The sequence below is a fragment of the Prionailurus viverrinus genome, chromosome F2 (assembly GCF_022837055.1).
Source record: "Prionailurus viverrinus isolate Anna chromosome F2, UM_Priviv_1.0, whole genome shotgun sequence".
Lineage (NCBI taxonomy): Eukaryota > Metazoa > Chordata > Mammalia > Carnivora > Felidae > Prionailurus > Prionailurus viverrinus.
In genome coordinates, this window is record NC_062578.1 from 76,134,919 (window position 1) to 76,155,971 (window position 21,053).

Below are 21,053 nucleotides of genomic sequence, written 5' to 3' on the forward strand. Positions count from 1 at the left end.
CCCAAGCCGGTGGCCAGGCAACGGGATGGGGACCCCAGATTCAGGCAGCGGACAGGCAGGGCCAGGGAAGGCTGTCCGGGCTCAGCGCTCAAGCCTGGCCCCGGACCCCGAAGGCACGAGGCTGTGGAGGGTCAGCGAGGAGGGAGGGCAGAGGCTGTTCACCTTGCTGGGCTCCTTCATGCCCCCCTGCCTTCACCCCTGCTCTACACTCCCACTGTCCTGGCCACGCCTCCAACATCACCCTCAAGGCTTTCTGGAGCCCCTCACCCAACCCCAGGCAGCAGCGACCATAGCGCTGTCCCCTCCATCTACCCTGTACAACCTGTAGCACTCCCGGGGCCCTGCACAACTCAGTGACTTTATTTATTTTTGAAGGAGAGAGAGGGAGAGACAGAGTGCGAGCCGGAGAGGGGCAGAGAGAGAGGAAGACACAGAATCGGAAGCAGGCTCCAGGTTCTGGGCTGTCAGCACAGAGCCTAAAGTGGCTCGAACCCAAGAGCTGTGAGATCACGACCTGAGCCTGAGTCGGATGCTCAACTGACTGAGCCAGCCAGGCGCCCCCCCAACTCCGTGACTTTAAACACGTGCACGCGGGTGTGTAACCATCACCACAATCCAGACACAGAACAAAGTTCCCCCAGGACTCCGCGGTCAATCCCTCTCCCTGACAGCTCCCGGTAACCGCGGGTTGTTTCCTGTCCCTGGCGTTCTGCGTTTCCTACAATTTCTGAAACTTAGAATCACGCTCTCTTTCAATCGTGGTAAAATAACATAAAATTTATCATCTTAGCCATTTCTAAGAGTACCGTTCAGTGGCCTTAAGTACATTCACACTGATGTGCAACCACCCCTACCGTCTGTCTCCAGAGTTTTTCATCTTCCCCCAATGAACCTCTATTCCCATAGAGACTAACTCCCCAGTCCAACCTCCTCCGCGCCCCTGGCAACCACGATTCTACGGAACGTCTCTACGGATCTGACAACCCCATGTACCTCACACAAGTGGAATCACACTATCCAGTATTTATCTTTCTGTGACTTGCTTAGTTCGCTTAGCATAGTCTTCAAGGTTCATCCAAGTCGTAAGGATGTGTAAGAATTTCCTTCCCTTTTTGAGAATGAGGGGCACCCGGATGGCTCAGTTAAGCTTCTGACTTTGGCTCAGGTCATGATCTCGCGGTTCGTGGGTTCGAGCCCTGCATCGGGCTCTGTACTGACAGGTCAGAGCCTGGAGCCTACTTCCGATTCTGTGTCTCCCTCTCTCTCTCTGCCCCTCCCCTGCTCACACTCTGTCTCTGTCTCTCAAAAAAATAGATAAATGTGGAAAAAAATTTTTAAGAATGAATAGATTGCCTAACGTTTCCTTCTGTAAACACATCGTAATTTATTAACCATTACGTTAGCTAACATTTTGCTGCCCTAAACAACTGTAATAAACATCTTTTAACACACACACACACACACACACACACACACACACACACACAGAATGAACAATATCCCGTTGTACGTACAGACCACATTCGGTTTAGTTATTCATCGGTCAATGGACGTTCGGGTTGTTTCTGTCTCTAGGCTACTGCCAATAATGCTGCTGTGAACATGCTGCACACACAACTTTCACTTTGAGTCCTTGAGTTCAATTATTTCAGGCATTACACAGAAACAGAATTGCTGGATCATAGGCTGGTCCCATTTCTTAATTTTTTGAGGACCCTCCATACTGTCGTCCGGCGTGATGGCCACCCCACCAACAGAACGCGAGGGCTCCAATTTCTCCTGGTCCTCGCAGTAGGTGGTCTTTTGTGTCTGACTTCCTTCGCTTAACAGGCTTTTGCTTTGCTTTGTTTTGTTTTAAGATTTTATTCTTAAATAAGCTCTACCCCCACGTGGGGCTCGAACCTACAACCCTGAGATCAAGAGCTGCATGCTTTAAATTTTTTTTTTTTAACGTTTATTTATTTTTGAGACAGAGAGAGACAGAGCATGAACAGAGGAGGGGCAGAGAGAGAGGGAGACACAGAATCCGAAGCAGGCTCCAGGCTCTGAGCTGTCAGCACAGAGCCCGACACAGGGTTCGAAATCACGGACTGTGAGATCGTGACCTGAGCCGAAGTCGGATGCTTAACCGACCGAGCCACCCAGGCGCCCCAAGAGCTGCACACTTTAACAACTGAGCCGGCCAGCATCCCTCGCTTAACACGTTTTGGGGATTAAGCAGGTTGTTGCCTGCATCAGTAGTTCCCTCACGGACGAGCAGTATTCCATTGGACGGCTCTACCGCAGGAGGTTTAGTTATCCATCATTTGATGAGCATTTGGGGGTGGCTCCAGTTGGCAGCTACCAGCAATAAAGCATGCGTGTGGCACGTATGTCCGTGTTCGTGCCACGTGGACACACGTTTCGCTTATCTTGGGTGATCACCCAGGAGCGGAACCGCGGAGCCACCCGGCAAGCGGATGCCTGACGTTGTCAGAAACCCCCGTTCTCCTTCCAAGGCGGCTGCCCCGTCCTGCATCCCCAGCGGCGACGCGTGAGTGTTCGAGGCGCTCTGCTTTCTTACCCGCCCGTGGTAATGTCAGTCTTCTTAGTTTCGGCCACTCTGGTGGACGTGCAGCGGTACCTTGTTGTGGCTTTAAGCTGCGTGTCCCCAGTGATGGTGACATCCAGCGTCTTTTCCCAAGCTTCCTGGACACCTGTATCACTTCCTCCGTAAAGTCTCCCGCAAACCTTTTGCCCATTTTGTAATTGATTTCATCTTCTCCATGGCTGGAGCTCCCTGAGAATAGGACTCTCGGGGCCCCTCGAGGCCCAGCTTCCGGGGGCATCACACCAGAGCCCAGTGGGGACAGTCAAAGGTGCATGCCTCAGCTGCTGCACCCAGCCCAGCCAGGGCCACGTGCACACAGTAGGACTGCATACGTGTCAGCAGTTGCAGGAAGAGGTTCCTCTTCTCTCTGGTGACCCAGATCTCCCCCAGCTGCCAGGCCTAAAGAGCAGACCCCGGACCTTCACCCACAGCCTGGCCCAGGCCCACGTTCTGGAAGTAGGCAAGGTCCTAACAGAGCACCTGGAAGGAGACTCTCCAAGGGGTCACAGGCCCAAAGTATGCCCTGCTGCTGGTCCAAATGCTGGGTTACCCACTCAGCTCCCCCTAACAAGCCTGGGCCTCTACTTCCTCGTTTGCAAAGCAGAGAGAACGCGGCCGCTTCGCATGGCTTTTGTGCAGAAAAACTGTATCAGAGATGTGAAGCACCTGACTGAGCAGGTCTGCAGAAATGACTGTTATCGTTACCAGATCCCATCTTATTCCCCCAGCAACTGCACGATTAATAGAGGATCAAGCCACTGTATCATGTTTTATTGTGGATTATTACACAAATATTACAAACCCCTCTCGTTATGCATTTAATTCTCAATGACACTATTGGAACGTACAAGCCGCTCAGGGGAAGAAGGTGAGGCTTGAGAGAGGAAGAGTGGAATGGAAAACGAGGAGAGAGGGAAAGAACGAAAAGATGGATGGTGGAAGAAAGGAAAGCAACCTGCCGTACGCCAGGCGTGTTCCCAAACCTTCACGACAGGAACCACGTTTATACAAAGAGACAGGGGCTCAGTGACTTGCCAGGCTCCCTGTCCCTTGAAGAGCAGGGAAGGACTTCCACTCACTTCAATCCCAGTGCCCCCACTCCCTGCATTACCGAGCCTGGCTCCCCGCCTGTGGCCAGGGGAGGAATGGCGGGGGCAGGGGGCAGGGCTCACTCCCGGGCAGGACAGAGTCCCAGAGCCCCCAGAGGCTCCCAACACAGAGCCACAGGGCCCTCCTAGGGCAGAGCAACCAGGGCTGCACGTGACAGTCTGCCTCAGGGGACTCTTCAAAGTGGGGGGAGCAGGGACTCAGTCCCCAGGAAGGGTCTGCACCAGCTCTGCACCAGCCCCCCGGCCCAACTCAGAAATAAAAACAGGGAGAATTCAAAAGGCCTTCTCTGCACCACCACAGGAAGGAACTGAAAATCATGAACCAGCACTGCACGTACAAAGCCTGGGAAGTTTCACATCCCTATGCCTGGTAGGTTCTTTACTCCTCCTTCCCTAAAAGCAAACACAGAAGGAAGGCTTATTGGTCTCAAAGGTAAAACCTAATCAATCACCAGTCCCAAAGGTTTTCCCTCTCAGCTATTTCGCTGACCTGCCCTAACCTCTATTCCCACAGCCACTGCCTTGGGGTGAATGAGTGTCATCAACCCTGGGCCTCACGACAAGGGCACCTAATGACGGGTCTCGCTCTGGCCTGCATTTGACCCTCCAAAATGTCCTCCTTTATATTCTTTCTAACTTCAAAAATTGCTATACAGCTATGGTAATCCAGACAGTGTGGTACTAATGGAAAAGACCAGAGAGCTCAGAGATGGAACCACATATGATTTTCAACAAAGGAACCAAAATAATCCAATGGAGAAAAAAAAGTCTCTTCTAACAAAGGAGTCTGGAAACACTGCACATCCACAGTGGGAGGGGGAACCGGGGGATCAGGATCCCTGCCTCACACCATACACAAACTAATCTGAGATAGACGGTACACCTAAACCTAAAAGAAGTATAAAGCTTTAAAAAAAGATAAATAAACAAACACACCTAGGAGAATATCTTCATGATCTTAAAGGAGGAGAACATTTCTCAGAGAGGATACAAACAGTACTCCCTATAAAGCAAAAATAATGGTAACTCAGACTTTATTAAGATTACAAGCTTATGCTGAACAAAAGATAGTATTGAGATTAATAAGCAAGCAGAGCTTGGGAGAAAATATTCACAACACATACGTAAGACAAAGGACTCATTCAAACTCCCACAAGTCAACAATTAAAAAGACAAGCAACCCAATGCTTGAAATGGGCAAAAGATTTAAACAGACATTTCTTCAAAGAGGGTATACAAATGGCGGATAAGCACAGAAAGAAAAAAAAAAGTACTCAGTTATTACTGATCATCAAGGAAATGCAAGTTAAATGAGATGTTACTGCACACCCTCTAAAATAGATCAAAGGAAAAAAAATTAAACACTGAATGTGGCTGAGCCTGTGCAGCAGGCGTATTTCTCCTACACCTGCGGACAGGGGTGCAAAATGGCACAATTCCAGGAGGCTATTTGGACATTTCTTAAAAAGTTAGATATACCTCTGCCCTACAAGCCGGCCGCTCCACTACCCAAAAGAAATGCAAATCTGCGTCTACAAGAAACCTTATAGAAGAATGCCCGTGGCAGCTTTTTCCCAACAACCGAAAACTGGAAATGAGCTCAGACGGTGATCCTATAAACAGGCCGTGGCACATCCGTACGACGGAATGCTAGCGGAAAACAGAAAGAGACAAAGCCCTGGGTCTCAGAAACTTTATGCTGAGTTGAAAGACACCAGATACCAAAGAATTCTCGCATGTGCTTCAAAAAGTAGTTTATCTCTGGCAACATTACTCAGACCAGTGATTGCTTGGGGTGAAGGGCAGGAATCGGGTGGGAAGGGGCAAACGGCAACTTTCTGGGGTGAGGGAAAAGTTCCGGATGTTGTCAGGGGCGCGGGTAACATGGGTGGTCACAGCGCACACTTAAGGTCTGTGTGTTCACTGTGTATTTCTGCACCTCAAAAACACTGACCTCAGGCGGCTGTTAACAGGCAAACCGGCAGGCCCCCTTTGGCTCTCATTCTCCAAAGTTTCCACCGTCAAGTCCCAACAGCTTTCTGCCCCTCCAAAGACCATCACCACAGACCTCAAGCACCCGCACCCCGGGCTCCGGCCCCGGTGCTCACCTAGTCACCCAGAGCACGCCTGTGGCTGGGTCACATCTGTGTCTCTGTACCACACAGCCCTCTGCGGAACCCCTCCGCTCACCCGGAAAGTTGCAGCTCAGGCACCTCCTCCTTCAGGAAGCCCTCCCAGAATCCCCTGGCTGGGCCGGGGGCACCCCTTCTGAAGCCCTGATTCTTGGGGCTCGCTTCCGTCGTAGCACCTGGCACTTTCTCCTAAGGGAACGGGTTTTCCAACTGCTAGGACTGCGTGAGAGCCTCAGAAGGAAACAGTGTGTCATACTTTACGTCCCCAGCTCCTGGCACAAAGTTGGGCACAAACATCTAAGTGGACCCAGGAATCCCCTGGGCAGGAAAAGAATTTTTAATTTTTTTAAATTAAAAAAAAAAGAAGGAGAAAAAAAAAAGGGGGGGGTGGAAGGAAAAGAAAAGGTCCTAAGGGGCAGAGAAGCAAAGAGAAGGTCTGACACAGAGAAGGAAGCCATATGGAAGGCACCCTACGAGGTGCCAGGACATCCAAGACCCCATTTCCAGAACGCTGCTCCCAAAGCCTTCTGCTCCTTCTTTCCAGGGGTCGTGGCTGAGCGCCCCCCCCGCCCCCCCTCCCCCCCGCCCCCCCCCTCCCCCCTGCCCCCCGCCAGCAGCAGCTCCAAAGCCAGGCCCCCACCCTGCCCACCCCGCCTCAGCCCGGAGCCAGTCTGGGCACCCAGGGGCCAGATTCCAGAGTCCAAGGCTTTGCAGCTCCAGTTGTTACACGATGTGAAAGAACAAAGAAAAGTCTGTTACCAGATTTGAAATCCTTTTTACGTTAATATGCCGAGTGTGATCTTTTCACCAGCAAATCTGAGTATATACTTTATGTTCACTGACAAAAAGAGAGGGACTTCAAATCTGTAATAAATGGTTAATATATCTATGGGCTTCACTCGCAGATTATTTTTTTCCTTTTATTTTTTTTAAGTTTTTTTTTTAATGTTTATTTATTTTTGAGAGAGAGACAGAGCATGAGCGGGGAGGACCACAGAGAGAGGGAGACACAGAATCCGAAGCAGGCTCCAGGTTCCAAGCTGTCAGCACAGAGCCCGACGCGGGGCTCGAACTCATGAACTGTGAGATCATAACCTGAGCCAAAGTCGCATGCCTAACCAACTGAGCCACCCAGGTGCCCCACTTTTTTTTTGTCCTTTAAAAATCAATCAAGGGTGCCTGGGTGGCTCAGCCGGTTAAGTGTCCAACTTTGGCTCGGGTCACGATCTCGCGGTTTGTGAGTTCAAGACTCACATGGGGCTCTGTGCTGACAGCTCAGAGCCTGGAGCCTGCTTTGGATTGTGTCTCCCTCTCTGCCCCTCCCCTGCTGGTGGGCTTTCTCTCTCTCTCTCTCTCAACAACAAACATTAACAAAATAGATTTAAAAAGTTAAAGCCTACTGGGCCTTTCCAACCACAAGTGTTGTCAAGCAGCAAGGAGATAACAAACAACACGCTAGGCTTTACAAGGGAGAGATGGGGTCTGGGTTGAAAAGGGATAAATACCAGAGTTCCACCAGCAGCCACAAGGCACCAGGCCCTGAGCAGGGGACAGGATTAAGTCTCCTTTTGCAGGAGGAGGGACAGCACAGGGGTTCCGAGAGTCGTGTGACTTCCCTCAGGTCAGGAATCTGGCGACTGACAGATCTCGGGACTCTGTTCTTCCCACCCTCCCAATGGTTCCCGCTCCTAAAGTTGACACCTGCCCTTGAAAATTTTCAAAGACAGTGAAATTTTAACAGGATAAACAGCTGAGAATAAAGAGAAAACTTAACTCTAAGCTAAGTCCCTTCTACCTAATTAAATTGGCCCAGCTTGATGGGGAGATTTTCAGAGGTGGCAAGGATGAAACTATAAAAGGAAATGCAATTAAGGAGAGTCTTTTTCGATATACCTAATTCTTGGACTGCCCTTGCCCTAGGCAGAAACTTAATTCTACTTAAGGACAGCTATCTTTGAAAAGTTGTTACGTAAATTATAAGGTAAGGGGAGAAAAGAAACAGGAACCATTTTACCAGGTAAATGAGAAAGGCTGAGAAGGGAGCGATGTGTAATAGATCTGCAATTGACCGCGATGACAATCTCAGCGGGTGTACACCAAAAGCCTGCCCAGATCACAGGCAAGTCCATCCTGGTATGCATCCTGCTATCATTTATTGTACTGCTTCCCCTAAATTAACCTAAAAACCAGGCAAAACAGGAAACTCTCTTCAGAAATTAGCTGATCATGAGGCGCCCGGGTGGCTCAGTCTGTTGAGCGTGTGACTTCAGCTCAGCTCATGATCTCAGGGTTCATGAGTTCAATCCCTGCATCAGGCTCTGCGCTGACAGCTTGGAGCCTGGAGCCTGCTTTGGATTCTGTCTCTGCCTCTGTCTCTGCCCTTCTCCCCTGCTTGCCTACTCACGCACTCTCTCTCTCCCTCTCTCTCTCTCTCTGTCAAAAATAAATAAAACAATTTTAAAAAATTTTTAAAAGAAATTAACTGATCACTAGTTGACATTGATACATTTATAAACATGATCTCCTCTGTTTATTACAGCTGGAAATTGAAGGAAACTGCAACAGAGGCCCAGGTTTCTTTTCAAAGACTGTTAGGTCAACTCCAAAACAGGAGACGGGCAGTTCGTTCTGTGCATCAGCCCAAGCGGAATTATTTGGGAGGTGACAAACCAAGCTGTCATCAGGTTAAGAAAGCATGCAGGCGCAGTTCGGGGGGGCCTGACCCCACCACTCACTCTGGGTCCACTGCACACACCCCAGGATCTGACACAACTACAGGATGAGGAGGGGACCAAGGGTCTACGGCTCTCTACCCAACCCTGGCATGCAGAGAGTGGTGCCATGCAAGGCTCTGGCTTCAACCGAAGAAGCCCGGTAGAGTGCCCCGGGGTGCTGGCGGAGCGGACCCCACGGCCAGCACACATAAGCTCGGGTGTCTTCTCCAGCCTCAGCTGGGGACGCTCACTACAGATGCTTCCGTACGAGCGGCCAGGCTCTGATGAAGCCAAGAGGGGACAGTTGTGGAGCGTAAGCCCCTCGCCATTTCCGAAAGGTCACCGGGCTCCGCAAGGAAACAGGACTGGAAGAGGCAGATCTGTTGGCTCATTGGCTAAGTGCGGCCGGAGCACGGACCGGAGGCCAAGCACCGATGGGGGGACGGAAGTACAGCCTGGCAGGCACGCAGGAGTCTGGATTGCATCCCAAACTGGAGGAAGAGGACTTTTTTAAGGCCTCAACTCTGTCATTCTCAAGCTGTATGCAGTTGACCTCTCTGATCCTTTGTCCCTCATCGGCAAATGACACACGAATTAGAACTGCCCGGAGAACCGAGCAGCAAAAAGCCTGAGGTCAGCGCCGGCGTGTGGACCATGTTGTTAACCACAGGTGCTCAAGGTTAAGGGTCTCGTTAGATCCGACACCTACCGGGGCCAGTCTGCGGAGAGGCTGGTCCGGCGGCGAAGCCACAGAGGGCTGCCTGGAGGAGGTGGCAATGGAGTTTAACTTCAGAGGGTGAGGAACAGGGCCCCTCAGGAGCTGGGCGGCAGGTAGCGGGCAAAGGATAATCTATCACTGCCTGCCACACCGCTACCAGCCGCAACAACGCTACTCCCTGGCGTTTACGGCTCCCTCTAGAGGGCACAAAGCTTTCCTGCAGCAGCTCGGTCGAACCCTGTCTCTACGTGGGTCTAAAGGAGCTACCCATTTCACAGGGGAGGAAACTGAGGCCCGGCAAGAAGGAGGCCCCAGCCAGGCGCCGCTGGCCAGAGTTGACAGGCCGGGATTCGAACCTCCCGCCAGACAGGACGCCTGCGCTCCGTCTCCGGGGCGCGCGCCTGGCCCTCCCCGTTGCCCTGGAAACGGCCTCTCGCGCGCGCGCGCGCAGTTTCCCCTCGCTCGCTCTCCGGCTGGCTCTCTCGCGACTTTTTCTAAATAAAACCCCGAGGCGGCGGGATACCACCAACGACTGAACGTGCTGTCGAAGCACGCCGCTACGTCCGCTCTCCGCCCTGGGCCGCGGATCCCTCCGCCGCCCGGCGGCCCGCGCGCTTCTTCCCGACTCCAAACTCGAAACGGCTTCCCGCGCGCCGCGCCGTGCCCCACCCCCACCTCATCCCCACCCCAACCCCCAGCCCGGCTCACCTGCCGCCCGCGTCTCCATGGCAACGCCCCCACCGCGGAGGAAAAAAAAGCCTCGGGCTCTTCCGGGCCCCCTCCCGCGCCGACCGAGAAGGCGGGGCGCCCCGCTGATGCTTCGCTTTTTATTTTTATTTTTTTAAGAAAAGAGCCGGCGAGGTTATGGCGAATCTGCGGCATCCAACATGGCGGATGGAGTCTTCGCCCTCCTCTTCACGGGGCGCTGACGCCGGCGTAGCGGACGTCAGCCTCGGGTGACCCTCCCCCAGCGCGGAGCGCGTCTAGGCTGGGCCGGGCCAGTGCGCATGCTCCGGGCCGGCGGCCGCGCTTGGCGCCCCGCTCCGCGGATTCCACCGCTCCGCTTTTTGAGCCATTCCTGGGAAGGAGCTAACGAGAGGCCTGGAGTGCGGATCGCAGGATTGGGAGTCTTCCCATTTGTGCCGGGAGCCAGCAGATCTACCTGCTTGTGCATCCTTGGACTCACCTGACGTGGAGCCACCGGGCTAGACGTGCAAGGAGAGTTCTGGGTTCCTGTCCCCGTTCTGCCCTTTACTAACTAATCTGGGACAGCGGCTTAACTTCCCTGGGTGAGAGTTTACTAAATTGTCAGTCGGGGAGGTTACAGCCTGCCTCCCTCTCCAGGCTTGCTTGCAGTGTCCCCGTAGCAGAGCTGGATGCTCTCCGCTGGGGGTACCCGGCTCCACTTAGTCCGGGTGGTGCAGCCAGAATTCAGCACCCTGGAGCCACCTCGGGAAAGCGACTGCCCTCCGACCTGAGCGTCCCGCACAAAGTCTCAGTTGCGTGTGAGCACGCCTCGCTCCCGTTCCCGAGTCTGGCGCGCAGCCTTCCTTCTGCAAGCAGCCTGTCTGCTTGAGATGTGATGACCTTGTTTTCGGTTTCTGATGCGGAGGGGACCCGCTCTGCCGCTTGCCTCGGATCAGTGCTCCGGTGACATCTCCACGGGGGCCCTCCCCGACCACCCCGTCCAAAGTAACCATCCTAAGTCCCTGTTTTCTACATAGCAATGTCACTGCCTGACATGAACTTAACCTCCATCTCGCCTAGGTCGCCCCTTGGGCTCCGGAAACTAGAAAAGACCCTGACAGTTCTTTATCTGTCCGTGAGCTACACCAGGTGCACAGAGGCCACTCGGAGCGCTCTCTCTCTCTCTCTCTTTCTCTCTCTCTCTCATGCTGGTTTCCCAGCTCCTACTGCACAGTAGTATTGAATGAGCAACACATTCGTTCCCAGGGTCACCTGCGTTTCAGTAGTAAAACTCCCAGGGACCTTGAGCTTTAGGGTGACGCATCAAATTTCTCCGGAACCATGTGTCTTGCTCCTTAACCCTGTTCTTGAGAGATCAAGAGTCCTTATGAGACCCCACATTCATTTGCCCAGTCCATTAAATACATGTTCAGAGATATCTCCTTCCCCCACCCTTTTCTTTCATCATTATAACAACCAGGGATGTTAAATTGGACAGACATGATTATTGTTCTTTTCTAGGTGAGGAAAGCAACGCTCAGAGAGGTTATGTGGCTTTTTGAGAGCACACAGCAAGCCAGTGAAGACCCAGGTGGGGAACTAGTCTCTCCCCACCCGGTGTTCTTCCCATTCTACCACGTCACCACCAGAGGCGTGCCCGAACTACCCACCGTGCCCCCAAAGGGTCAATTCCAAGACTCTTGGAAGGTTACTGCTCTTCCAAGGTTGCTGCAACACACCCATCGCATCCTACCTCACAAATAAATGGCTAGGTGGAGCCCATCACCGATTTCATTTGGAATCTCAACACGCTGCATTGATGAGCTTTTCCGTTTAGAACTATAAATATTTACAATAATCGCTATTTTGCTGTGAATCAATGTCTGTCAGGAAACTAGGGTTGTTCTGGTTGCTGACAATATTGGTTTCGCGCTGGGTTGCTTTCTTGCAGGTGCATTTAAATGTCAGTTATTGATTAGAAGATGGATTGTTCCTGGATGTTGTGACCAAAATGAATTTTGGAAATGAAGCAATTTAGAATTTATCTGAAAACCAAGTTGCCTCAGAATATTAACAATGTCAAAATAAAATAAAAAAAAAAAAAAAAGAAGAAGAAGAAGTTGTGAGTTACGGGTGACGGTCCCGAGTTCATTATTTGGACAGCTACGATTTTCTCTATTATTCTCATGGCATTTTCTTCCGTCTCTATCCAAAGAAAATTCACTGAACATGTATCATTACTGAAAACTGGCCTGGCCACAAGCATATGGAAACAACAAAGACTCCCCTTTCTATGGGACCAGATTTGCAAGTGGAGAAATCAGTCCATCCCAGCAAAACCATCACTCTGCTGGATTTGCACATTTTCAACGAGCAAACATCTTTATTCTTCTCATTTGCCAGTAATATCTCAAAATGGCTTCAATTATTGAAGAAACACTAGTAGAATTAAGTATAAATTGCTCAAAATTATATAATTAATGGCACCCTACTTCCACAATGGTTCCCAGAGGCGATTAGCTTCCCAGCTGGCCCTTTGGTGGCAATCAGCCCCTCGAGGCTGGCACGTGAAAGAATTTGTGTCAAGAAGTTTATCAGCGAACATGAAATGGCTTTTAGTTACATAATAAGTAATCTCTGTAATTGAATATATTTGTGTCAATTTTATAATTATATCTCATATCTACATGACAAATATCCATTTACATGAAAAGAGAATATATACACAATTTTATGAGACGCTTCTTGAAAGCAGGGTTAGATAAAGGATACATACAGGTGACCTCCAAATAATGGGCCTTGAGGCACACAGCAATGATAAAATCAGAGCTGGGGATAATCACAGTCTGAGTGACGTATTAAAAATCTAAATAGGCACGCCGTAGAGAAAAATCCATTTAAAATTGTATAAAAGAAAAGGGGGTAGTAATATTTAGAACGATATGAGCAGTCTCAGCGTGAACAAAATTATGACCTTAGGAACATGTTTTCTGAGTTCTGCCTTTTCCGTGGCCATCGGGTGCTGCCCCCTCACCAGTCAGCCTGTACCCTCAGCCCCTAAATATTGATCTCAGTATTTTTCATTAGCAGTAGCCAGGGCTCCCTCAAAGAAGCTGAGTCTGCGTTTGGGAGCAGGGAAAATTGGAACGTCCTGAAACACCATGCTATCGCCAGAAAACCAGGATGCCGCAAAAAGTGTGCTGGGCTCTTGCTGAAAGGCAGCGGTCAGCTCAGAGAACGAGGTGGTCCCTCTTCCCTGCACGTCACAAAAAGGAGCCAGGTCTATGGTGGTTGACCTACGAGAACAAGTTGAGCCTATGAAAGGCGTGAGACTCTAATGATAAAAAAGGAAAAGTCAGGTGTAATTACAAAATGTGTTATAATTCAAGAAAGGGTAAAAATAGAACAGTTTCATAAGTGGGTGCATTTGGCATATATGGGGTTCTGTTCTTACTTGAAGTTCTCCACATCTGTTTATGAAGTGATACATCTGTATAAGCAGGTAAGTTTACTACGAGTGTGTTAAAAATTTCCAGAAAGAGTCAAAACTGTACCCAAACCAGGAAGGGCTTAGTCAAGGCCAGCGAGTCAGTGATTGGTGTCGCACGTTAATGGATTAGGCAAATGTCCTAGGAGAACGGCTAACAGATTCTGCTGCTATGTGGCCCTACCCAGTACATCGAAATGCTAAGGATTCGTAATGAAGTTAGCTGTAAACTGAGGCAGAACATGATGGATCTGAGATTTTCCGTACATGAAGATCTACTGTGCAAGAACTGGCTGGCAAGTCCTGCTGACATGACAGTTGAACCTGATCTGAGAGAGGGCACCCCAACCAGCAAACACCTGCTCCCCTTTGAGCCACCTTGAAGGATTCTGTGTTCCAATTAAAAATCCCAACAGTCAGGGACCCCAAAGCTGTGATTTCAATGCACCTGGGAAAGAGATAACCTCTCTTGGGTCTGATATCGCCATCCTGGAAAAGTACAAAAATAAGTTTGATAGCAATAAAAACAACAACAAGAAAAATCAGTCAAATAAATCATCACGATTTTTACAAATAGGCCGAGGGTACAGTAAAAACTTTTGTGTTCAAAGCATTCAAGAGAAGTTACATGAGACTTATATTAGAAGTTATACTGAAATGGTAATGTGGCTAAATGTGTGCATGTTTAAGGAGATACGATTTGTAAGGTTTTAAGTTTTTATCCGTTGTGCTTGAACAGTTTACAAAAAAAGTCAAAGGCTGGATAAGTATAATAAACATCCTTCCAGCCACCCACAAGCAGCAGTAACTGGGCCATGTAGAAGACGGGGGTATGTGTGGCCCTGGATCCCAGCAACAAGAAGGGAAAGCAGGAGCACTGCCACAGGCTAACAGAGTGCCAGGCTCATCACAGGGGCCCAATAAACAGCTGTGGAGTGAAGGGAAGGGACTGGGGGGAGGGGTGCACACTGGGGGTGGCCCCAGGAGGTGAAGCAAAGGAACAATGCATAATTAAACCCTTCTTTTGTGGCTGTGGTGTGAGCAGCACTGTTGTAGATGTTTAGAAGAGAGAAAAAAGAGATTCTGAAGAAGCACAGGCATCTTCGTGTCCTTGACTACAGAGCTGGCTTACCCAACATGGAAACACTGTTTCAAAGAATGAAAGAAGAGAGAGAGAGAGAGAGATGGGTAAGGGGTGCCCTCCGAGATACACCACTGAGTGAAAATCAGCGTGCAGGACGGTGTGTGGACCAGGCTACCATTTGTGAACAGTTTCGGTAAGATCTGCATGAACACGATGACACATGCATAGAGAATCTCTGCAAATACGGCAAAGAAACCGGATGCAGCGGACAGCGTCGCGAGGATGTCTGTGCCTAGGGATCTGGGCTCACTGGGAGACTTAGTTTCCACTGAACATTCCTCTGAACCAGTTTGCATGTCCGTCCATGTGAACAGAATGCTTTTTTAGGGAAGAAAGGAGAGGGAGGAGATTTGGAGGCCCAGCTCTAAGTTCCGGTCCTAGCTGTGTCAGACAGGAGCTGTAGGACTTGGGACACATTTGCGCCGTGCTGTCCTTCTCTGGGCAGCAGAGGTGTTGATCCCACATCGGAAAATTGTGAGAGGCAAATGAGGCAAAGGTCCGGAAGTGCCGTGAGCACCGTGGTGGCTGTGCTGGGCCAAGTAGCTTCGGTCCATCTGGGACAAAAGAAAAAGCAACACCAGGCACCGGGCATACAGAGGAACGCACTGGACAGAGCGTCAGGGGCTGGGGTGGTGATCCAGGCGTTGCCACCAACCCACTGTGTCACTTAAGGTCTGTGGATTTCAGCTCCCTCGCCTGTTACATGGCGGTGCTGGGGGACCAGGGATTAACTAGATGGCTTCTCGGGCCCACGTCAGCAACAACGACGAAAGATCCTAATACTGTTTTGAAACTCCTCATAACTGAGGCCTGAAAAAGCCCCCGGAGGAGGTTCCGGTACACAGCCATCACTTCCAGCCGCAAATGTGCAGAACGTCTTTGTAGAGGGGCTGGCCCTTTGTGCAAGGTCTTGTGGGGAGGAAAGTGTAGCAAGGAACCACCGAGGCTAAGCCACCAGACCCTGGAGCCACACAGATATGCACTGTTTTCACTGTTCTTGTAAAGGCCCAACAGAAAGGACACTTGTAGAGTGTCTGTGGGAAGTCCTCCAACAGTGGCCCCCAATGAACCATGCCTCCCTGCAATCACATGCTCGTGTGACCCCCTCCCACACTGACTTTGGGATTGGCCTTGTGACTTGCTTTGACCCACGGGACACAAGCGAAGGCCTGATCGGCACTTGCCCACCGGGTCTCCCTGGATGCCAGCCACCAGGCTGCAAGGAAGCTCATGCTAGAATACCAGACCCGGAGGTCACGTGGCGAGAAAAGCCAGAGGACAAGAGACTCTGCTGGACATTTGAGTCCCAGCTGCACCCCAGCCAATGCAACCACGTGAGGGACGTTGGCTACTGCACGTGGCACAGAAGAACCACTGGCTGGGCCTAGTCAGCCCACGAAATTGTGAGAAACTGGAGGTTTTGCCGGACAGCAATAGATTACAGACGTGGGACATCACCCACCTTTGCCTGAGGTGGGGCGCAGAGCTTGCTTCTCAGAAGCAGAAGGGGAATGAGAGAGATAGGCCTCTGGCTGGGCTCCGGGCTGTCTTCCAACCAAGGGGGGCTTATTGACGAAGAAAGAAGGAAACTGGCAAAGGCCTTCATGGTGACTGAAATCTGGATCAGAGCAGACAGGCCAGGAGGCAGCTCCAGAAGCAGCAGCAGGAGCAAACGACACCAAGAAGGACGAGCCAGGGAGGGTCTGACCGCAGAGGGCATCACGCAGGGGCCCCTGGAGGTGGAAGGAAGCAGGTGTTCCCCCAAGCATCCCAGAGTCAAATATTCCGTGCAGGCCTTCGTCCCGGTGGTCCGTGCGCCTCTCAGACCACACGCGCCCTTTGGGGCTGTTAACCTTACAAGTAAGACGGCCTTTTTTACCAGCGAAAATGGTTTGTTCAGGAATAGCAGAGAATTGCAGTTCGGGATGAGCAAGCTCCGGCCAGACCACAGGCAAGTGCCACAAACGGAGGAGAGGAATGTTATTTTTCGGAGAAGAAGGAGGAAGTTGGGAGGGGTCTTTCTGAAGGAAGGTCCACGGGAGGAAGGCAGGGGGTTCAGGGCTCGTGAGGGTCTCTCAGGGCCGCGTTGAAGCCGTGGCCGATCTCCCGTGGGAGACCATGCGGTCTTTCCCTGTAACTGACACTCCTTTGTAACCGACGTTGACCTGTGTGGCTCCCCCTTCCTTGCCCCCCCCCCCAGTCCCCTTTAGTGACCCTTCTCGATATCAACTTTCACGAGCCCCGGAAAATATGATCACCAGGGGGACGCGCTGTGGACGTGAAGCTTCTAGCTGCTGCCAGAATGGTGGGAATGAAACCAAGTAAATGCTGGTGACAACATGGGCCCGATCTTCTAGAATTTCCTAAGCCCTCTGAGGTTTATGTCTCACGCAGCCTTCACCACCCTCGTAGGGCGCAGGGAGACAACAGTGAACAAAGCGTTAAAGGACTTCCACAGTGTCGTCTCAGGATTGGAAACAGGGCCTTGCAAGTATCCCAGGCCTTTCTGCATGGCCTCTCCATCATCCCCTTCGGCTTCTTCTTTTTTTTTTTTTTTAATTTTTTTAATGTTTATTCATCTTTGAGAAACAGAGAGCGCAAGTGGGGGAGGGGCCCAGAGAGAGGGAGACACCGGATGCGAAGCACGTTCCAGGCTCCGAGCCATCAGCACAGAGCCGGCCCCGGGGCTCGAACTCACAAACCGCAAGATCATGACCCGACCCGAAGCCGGACACTTAACCGACTGAGCCCCCCAGGCGCCCCCTCTTTAGCTTCCAAAGGACTCTCCAGGGAACAAGTGCCCAGCAGCGTCGGACGGGGAGAAGCCGTCGTTCATCTGAGTCCCCGCGGAGTGGACAGAGCGGGCCGGGCGGGACGAGAAGCAGTGGGCTATGTGTTTAGCCCGCAGTGTGGCGCGAGCGGCAGTGGGAGAGGAAACCTAATTAGTGAAAGGTCAAGGCTGGAGCCGCCCCGCCCAGAGCTTCGCTGTGAGAGGCCACATTCCACTGACTCTGCCGGCCTGAGCGACCCCGGGGCTCTCGCCGAGGCCCCACGGTTTCGCACAGCATCCGCGGGGCGGGCTGCGGAGAGCCACGGCCCCACTGGAAGCGGCTGGCTGCTTCTCTGTGAACGCTGAGCCCAAGTTCAAGTGCCAGGACTAGGGCCGCCAGCTCTCTGCCTTGCCTCACTGGACGCTGGAGGGAGAGGAGGAGACAGGAGACTCCCCGCTCTGATACGGTTCTCTCCATTTCTCACGGGCACCTTTTCAGCCGCAAACCCAGGCTGGTTGCTCACAGGCTCACAGCTCACGTGCTGGTGGAACGGGAGGCCCCAGAGGGAGGGGTGGAGGTCCCCCCAGTGCACCTGTCGTTTCGGTACAAGCGACCACTTCATGTCACACAGGACCAGCTTCACCTCACCTAACCAGTCACCACTGTGCTTTCCGTTTCATTCATTTATTTCGAGAGAGAGAGAGAGAGGGCAAGCAGAGTAGGGTCAGAGAGCGGGAGAGAGAGAACCCCAAGCAGGCTCCGAACTGTCAGCACAGGGCCTGACTCGGGGCCCGATCTCACGAACCGTGAGATTCCGACCTGAGCCGAAGTTGGACACTTAACCGACTGAGCCACCCAGGCGCCACCACCCCCACCCTCCCGCCAACTCGCCATTTCTTAAGGAAGCCAGGCCTCTTTAGAACTCTCTCAGGCCTTTGTAAATGTCTAGAATAGTTTCCCCACATTTCTCCACCCGTTGGACTCCTTTACATCCTTCAAAACCCTGACCAAATATCCCCTGCTCTGTGAAGCCTTCCTTACTCCGCAGGCAGAGTTAGCGACTCTCACAGCCCTTTGCCATGATTCTTACGTGTTGTGCCATACCTGCTAAGGCACCTGTCTTCCCTGTGGAACAGGGCACTCGCACAGGCCAGCCGCAGGGCCTGACTCACCTCTGTCCACCTGCCCCGCCCCTCCCCGCCCATCATCCCCCCGTCAGAGGATGATCTGAGCCCACGTGGCTAAACCAGTCGGTAGCGCACCGACCATTTATCGTAACGAAGTGAAAGGGCTGTCAGGATGGTTGCTGAGTAACACTTGGGAGGAATTCGTCATGAAAAAATGGTCTGTTCCTTCGTTCACTCCTAAAGCATTTATGGGGTGCTCGCCAGTGGCCAAAAGTGTTCTCTAAGGGCACACGCAAGACGTCACGGCGTCATTCCTCCAGAATGTCATAACCCGGAAGAGGGAACGGTGCCTAAGGAGGGGAGCATGGTACGTGCAGCGCGCGGAAGAGAGAAGAGCTTGGGACTAACAGCCAGGAGGACGCAACCCAGCGAGAGGCGTCACAGAAGACCACGAGAAGGCGTGACTCAAGGGGAGTTGGGGTGTTCAGCCGGCAGACTGCTCCAGGCAGAAGGAACAGCCTGGGCAAAAGGCGGAAGGGCAGGAAACAGCAAGGCTAGACACGCGATCGTGTGGTCGTGATGAGAGACGAGAACAGAGGGAGATGGGGGTCGCCCTGTTCCACTCAGAGCTAACTCTCCCGGACCACTCTCACCAGGTGGCTGTTTTGGGTCGTCCCTCCGTAGCTCCAAGCAAAGGTGAAAGGTGACCCACGCACAAGCTCTCACCTGGCCAGGCCCCTGGGACCGGCAGCTGCTTGGATCCTGAGATGGAGCATGGCCGTCCCCAAAGGCAAACAGGAGAAGGGCAGGATGTCACCTCGTCCCCTCTAGAGGACTGATACAGGCTGAGAGCCCTCCCCCACCCTGCAGAGGAGGGATCTCCGGGGGAAGGGACTGGCTTCAGATGACTCAGCAAAAGATAAGCAGGAATTGGGCACCTGGGCACACGGAGCTTCAAGGACGCCGTCCCTGACCTGAAGGGGCTTACAGCCTCTCATGGGCTGAATTGTGTCCCCCCGAAATTCATATGTGGAATCCCTAACCCCCAGGTACCTCAGAATGTGACTGTATTTGGAGACTAGTCTTTTAAGAGGTAAAGTAAAATGATGTCATAGGGGGGGCCCTAATTCAAGAGGGCTGGTGTCTTTTTTTTTTTTTTAAGTTTATTTTTGAGAGAGAGAGCACGAGCAGGGGAGGGGCAGAGAGAGAGAGAGAGAGAGGGAGACACAGAATCGGAAGCAGGCTCCAGGCTCGGAGTTGTCAGCACAGAGCCCCACAGGGGGGTTGAACTCACAAACCAGGAGATCATGACCCGAGCTGAAGTCGGACGCTTAACCGACTGGGCCACCCAGGTGCCCCAGTGGCTGGTCTCTTTAAAAGGAGACTAAGACAGGGGCGCCTGGGTGGCTCAGTCGGTTGGGTGGGCGTCTGACTTCAGCTCAGGTCACGATCACAGTCTGTGAGTTCGAGCCCCACGTCGGGCTCTGTGCTGACAGCTCGGAGCCTGAAGCCTGCTTCGGATTCTGTGTCTCCCTCTCTCTCTGCCCCTCCCCTGCTCGTGCTCTCTCTCTGTCTCAAAAATAAATTAAAAAAATGTTTTTAATTAAAAAAAAAAAAAGAGGAGACTGAGACACAGACACCCGCAGAGGGGAGACAAGGTGAAGACGTAGGTGGAGAAGATGCCACCTACAAGCCAGGGAGAGGAGGGCAGCCCCAGAATGAAACCAACCGTGCCAACAGCTTGATCTTGCTTCTACCTCCAGAGCTGAGAACAAATGAGTTCCTGTTGCTTCCGCTGCCCGCTCTGTGGCACTTTCTCGAGGTGGCCCTTGCGGACTCGGCTGCCACCCTGGGGAAGCCGGGCATGGACACTGCTCATTAGCTCCTGGAGTGACAGCGGTTCTGACCGAGCTAAATGGTGCTGTGCAGGCGTCATCACAGACACGCCCCGTAGCCCTTCGGAGCACCTGTCCCCCCACACCTGTCCCCCCCTCTACAGCTCAGCTCCTTAGCAGTCAGGCCCCCAGCAGGACTGGGTAGCACCCTCAAAACGGGAAATTTAAGGACAATCTAATAAAGGGACTCTTTACAAAGGTGTGGGCAGGGCTTAAGGGGGTAGGAGAGAGACCGCGAAGCGCCTCAGGCCCCCCTCCCTCGAGCCTGCAGGCACAGGGGACGAAGTAGCAATGGAACGGCCAGGAGACAGCACCTCTGGAAAGTCCACGTCCTGATTGCGTGGCCACAGGTGGCGACATCGCCAACCCTCTACAACAAAACAGAGGAGACAGAATAAATGCCCAGATCTTCCTCTCCTCGCCCCCTCCCGATCTGCGGGGGTGTCCCCTCGGCTGAACCTAACCTGAAGTCTCCCCTTGACTGTGCCTTCACTGTACTGGGAGAGCCGTGGGTCCCAGGGGGCTTTGGGATGATCACCCCCCCCCCCAACCCCACACACACGGAGGAGGTCAACAAATGCGTATTTCCCCGTGTAATGGCAGGTGCACAAGCAAACCTCCTCCTCGGAGCACGTTCGTAGAGTTCCCGCAGCGACTGGTTAGAGAGAGATGCGGAGAG

At 52.3% G+C, this 21,053-nt stretch overlaps 1 protein-coding gene across 5 annotated transcripts in view; it reads right to left on the bottom strand.

Annotated features, from left to right (window-relative positions):
- The window catches only part of ZFAT (zinc finger and AT-hook domain containing), a 286,570-nt gene that overhangs the window by 181,459 nt on the left and 84,058 nt on the right, over positions 1 to 21,053 (bottom strand). The window contains exon 1 of one of the 5 annotated variants that reach the window (XM_047841893.1): positions 9,972 to 10,354. The exons of 1 other annotated variant lie outside the window; for it this stretch is intronic. In XM_047841893.1, coding sequence (XP_047697849.1) covers positions 9,972 to 9,990 — 19 coding nt within the window. In that variant the 5' untranslated portion in view covers positions 9,991 to 10,354. Of the gene's footprint in view, positions 1 to 854; positions 883 to 9,971; positions 10,366 to 21,053 lie in introns of those variants that run through there. 3 more of the 5 variants (XM_047841894.1, XM_047841896.1, XM_047841898.1) reach the window with 3 other exon arrangements.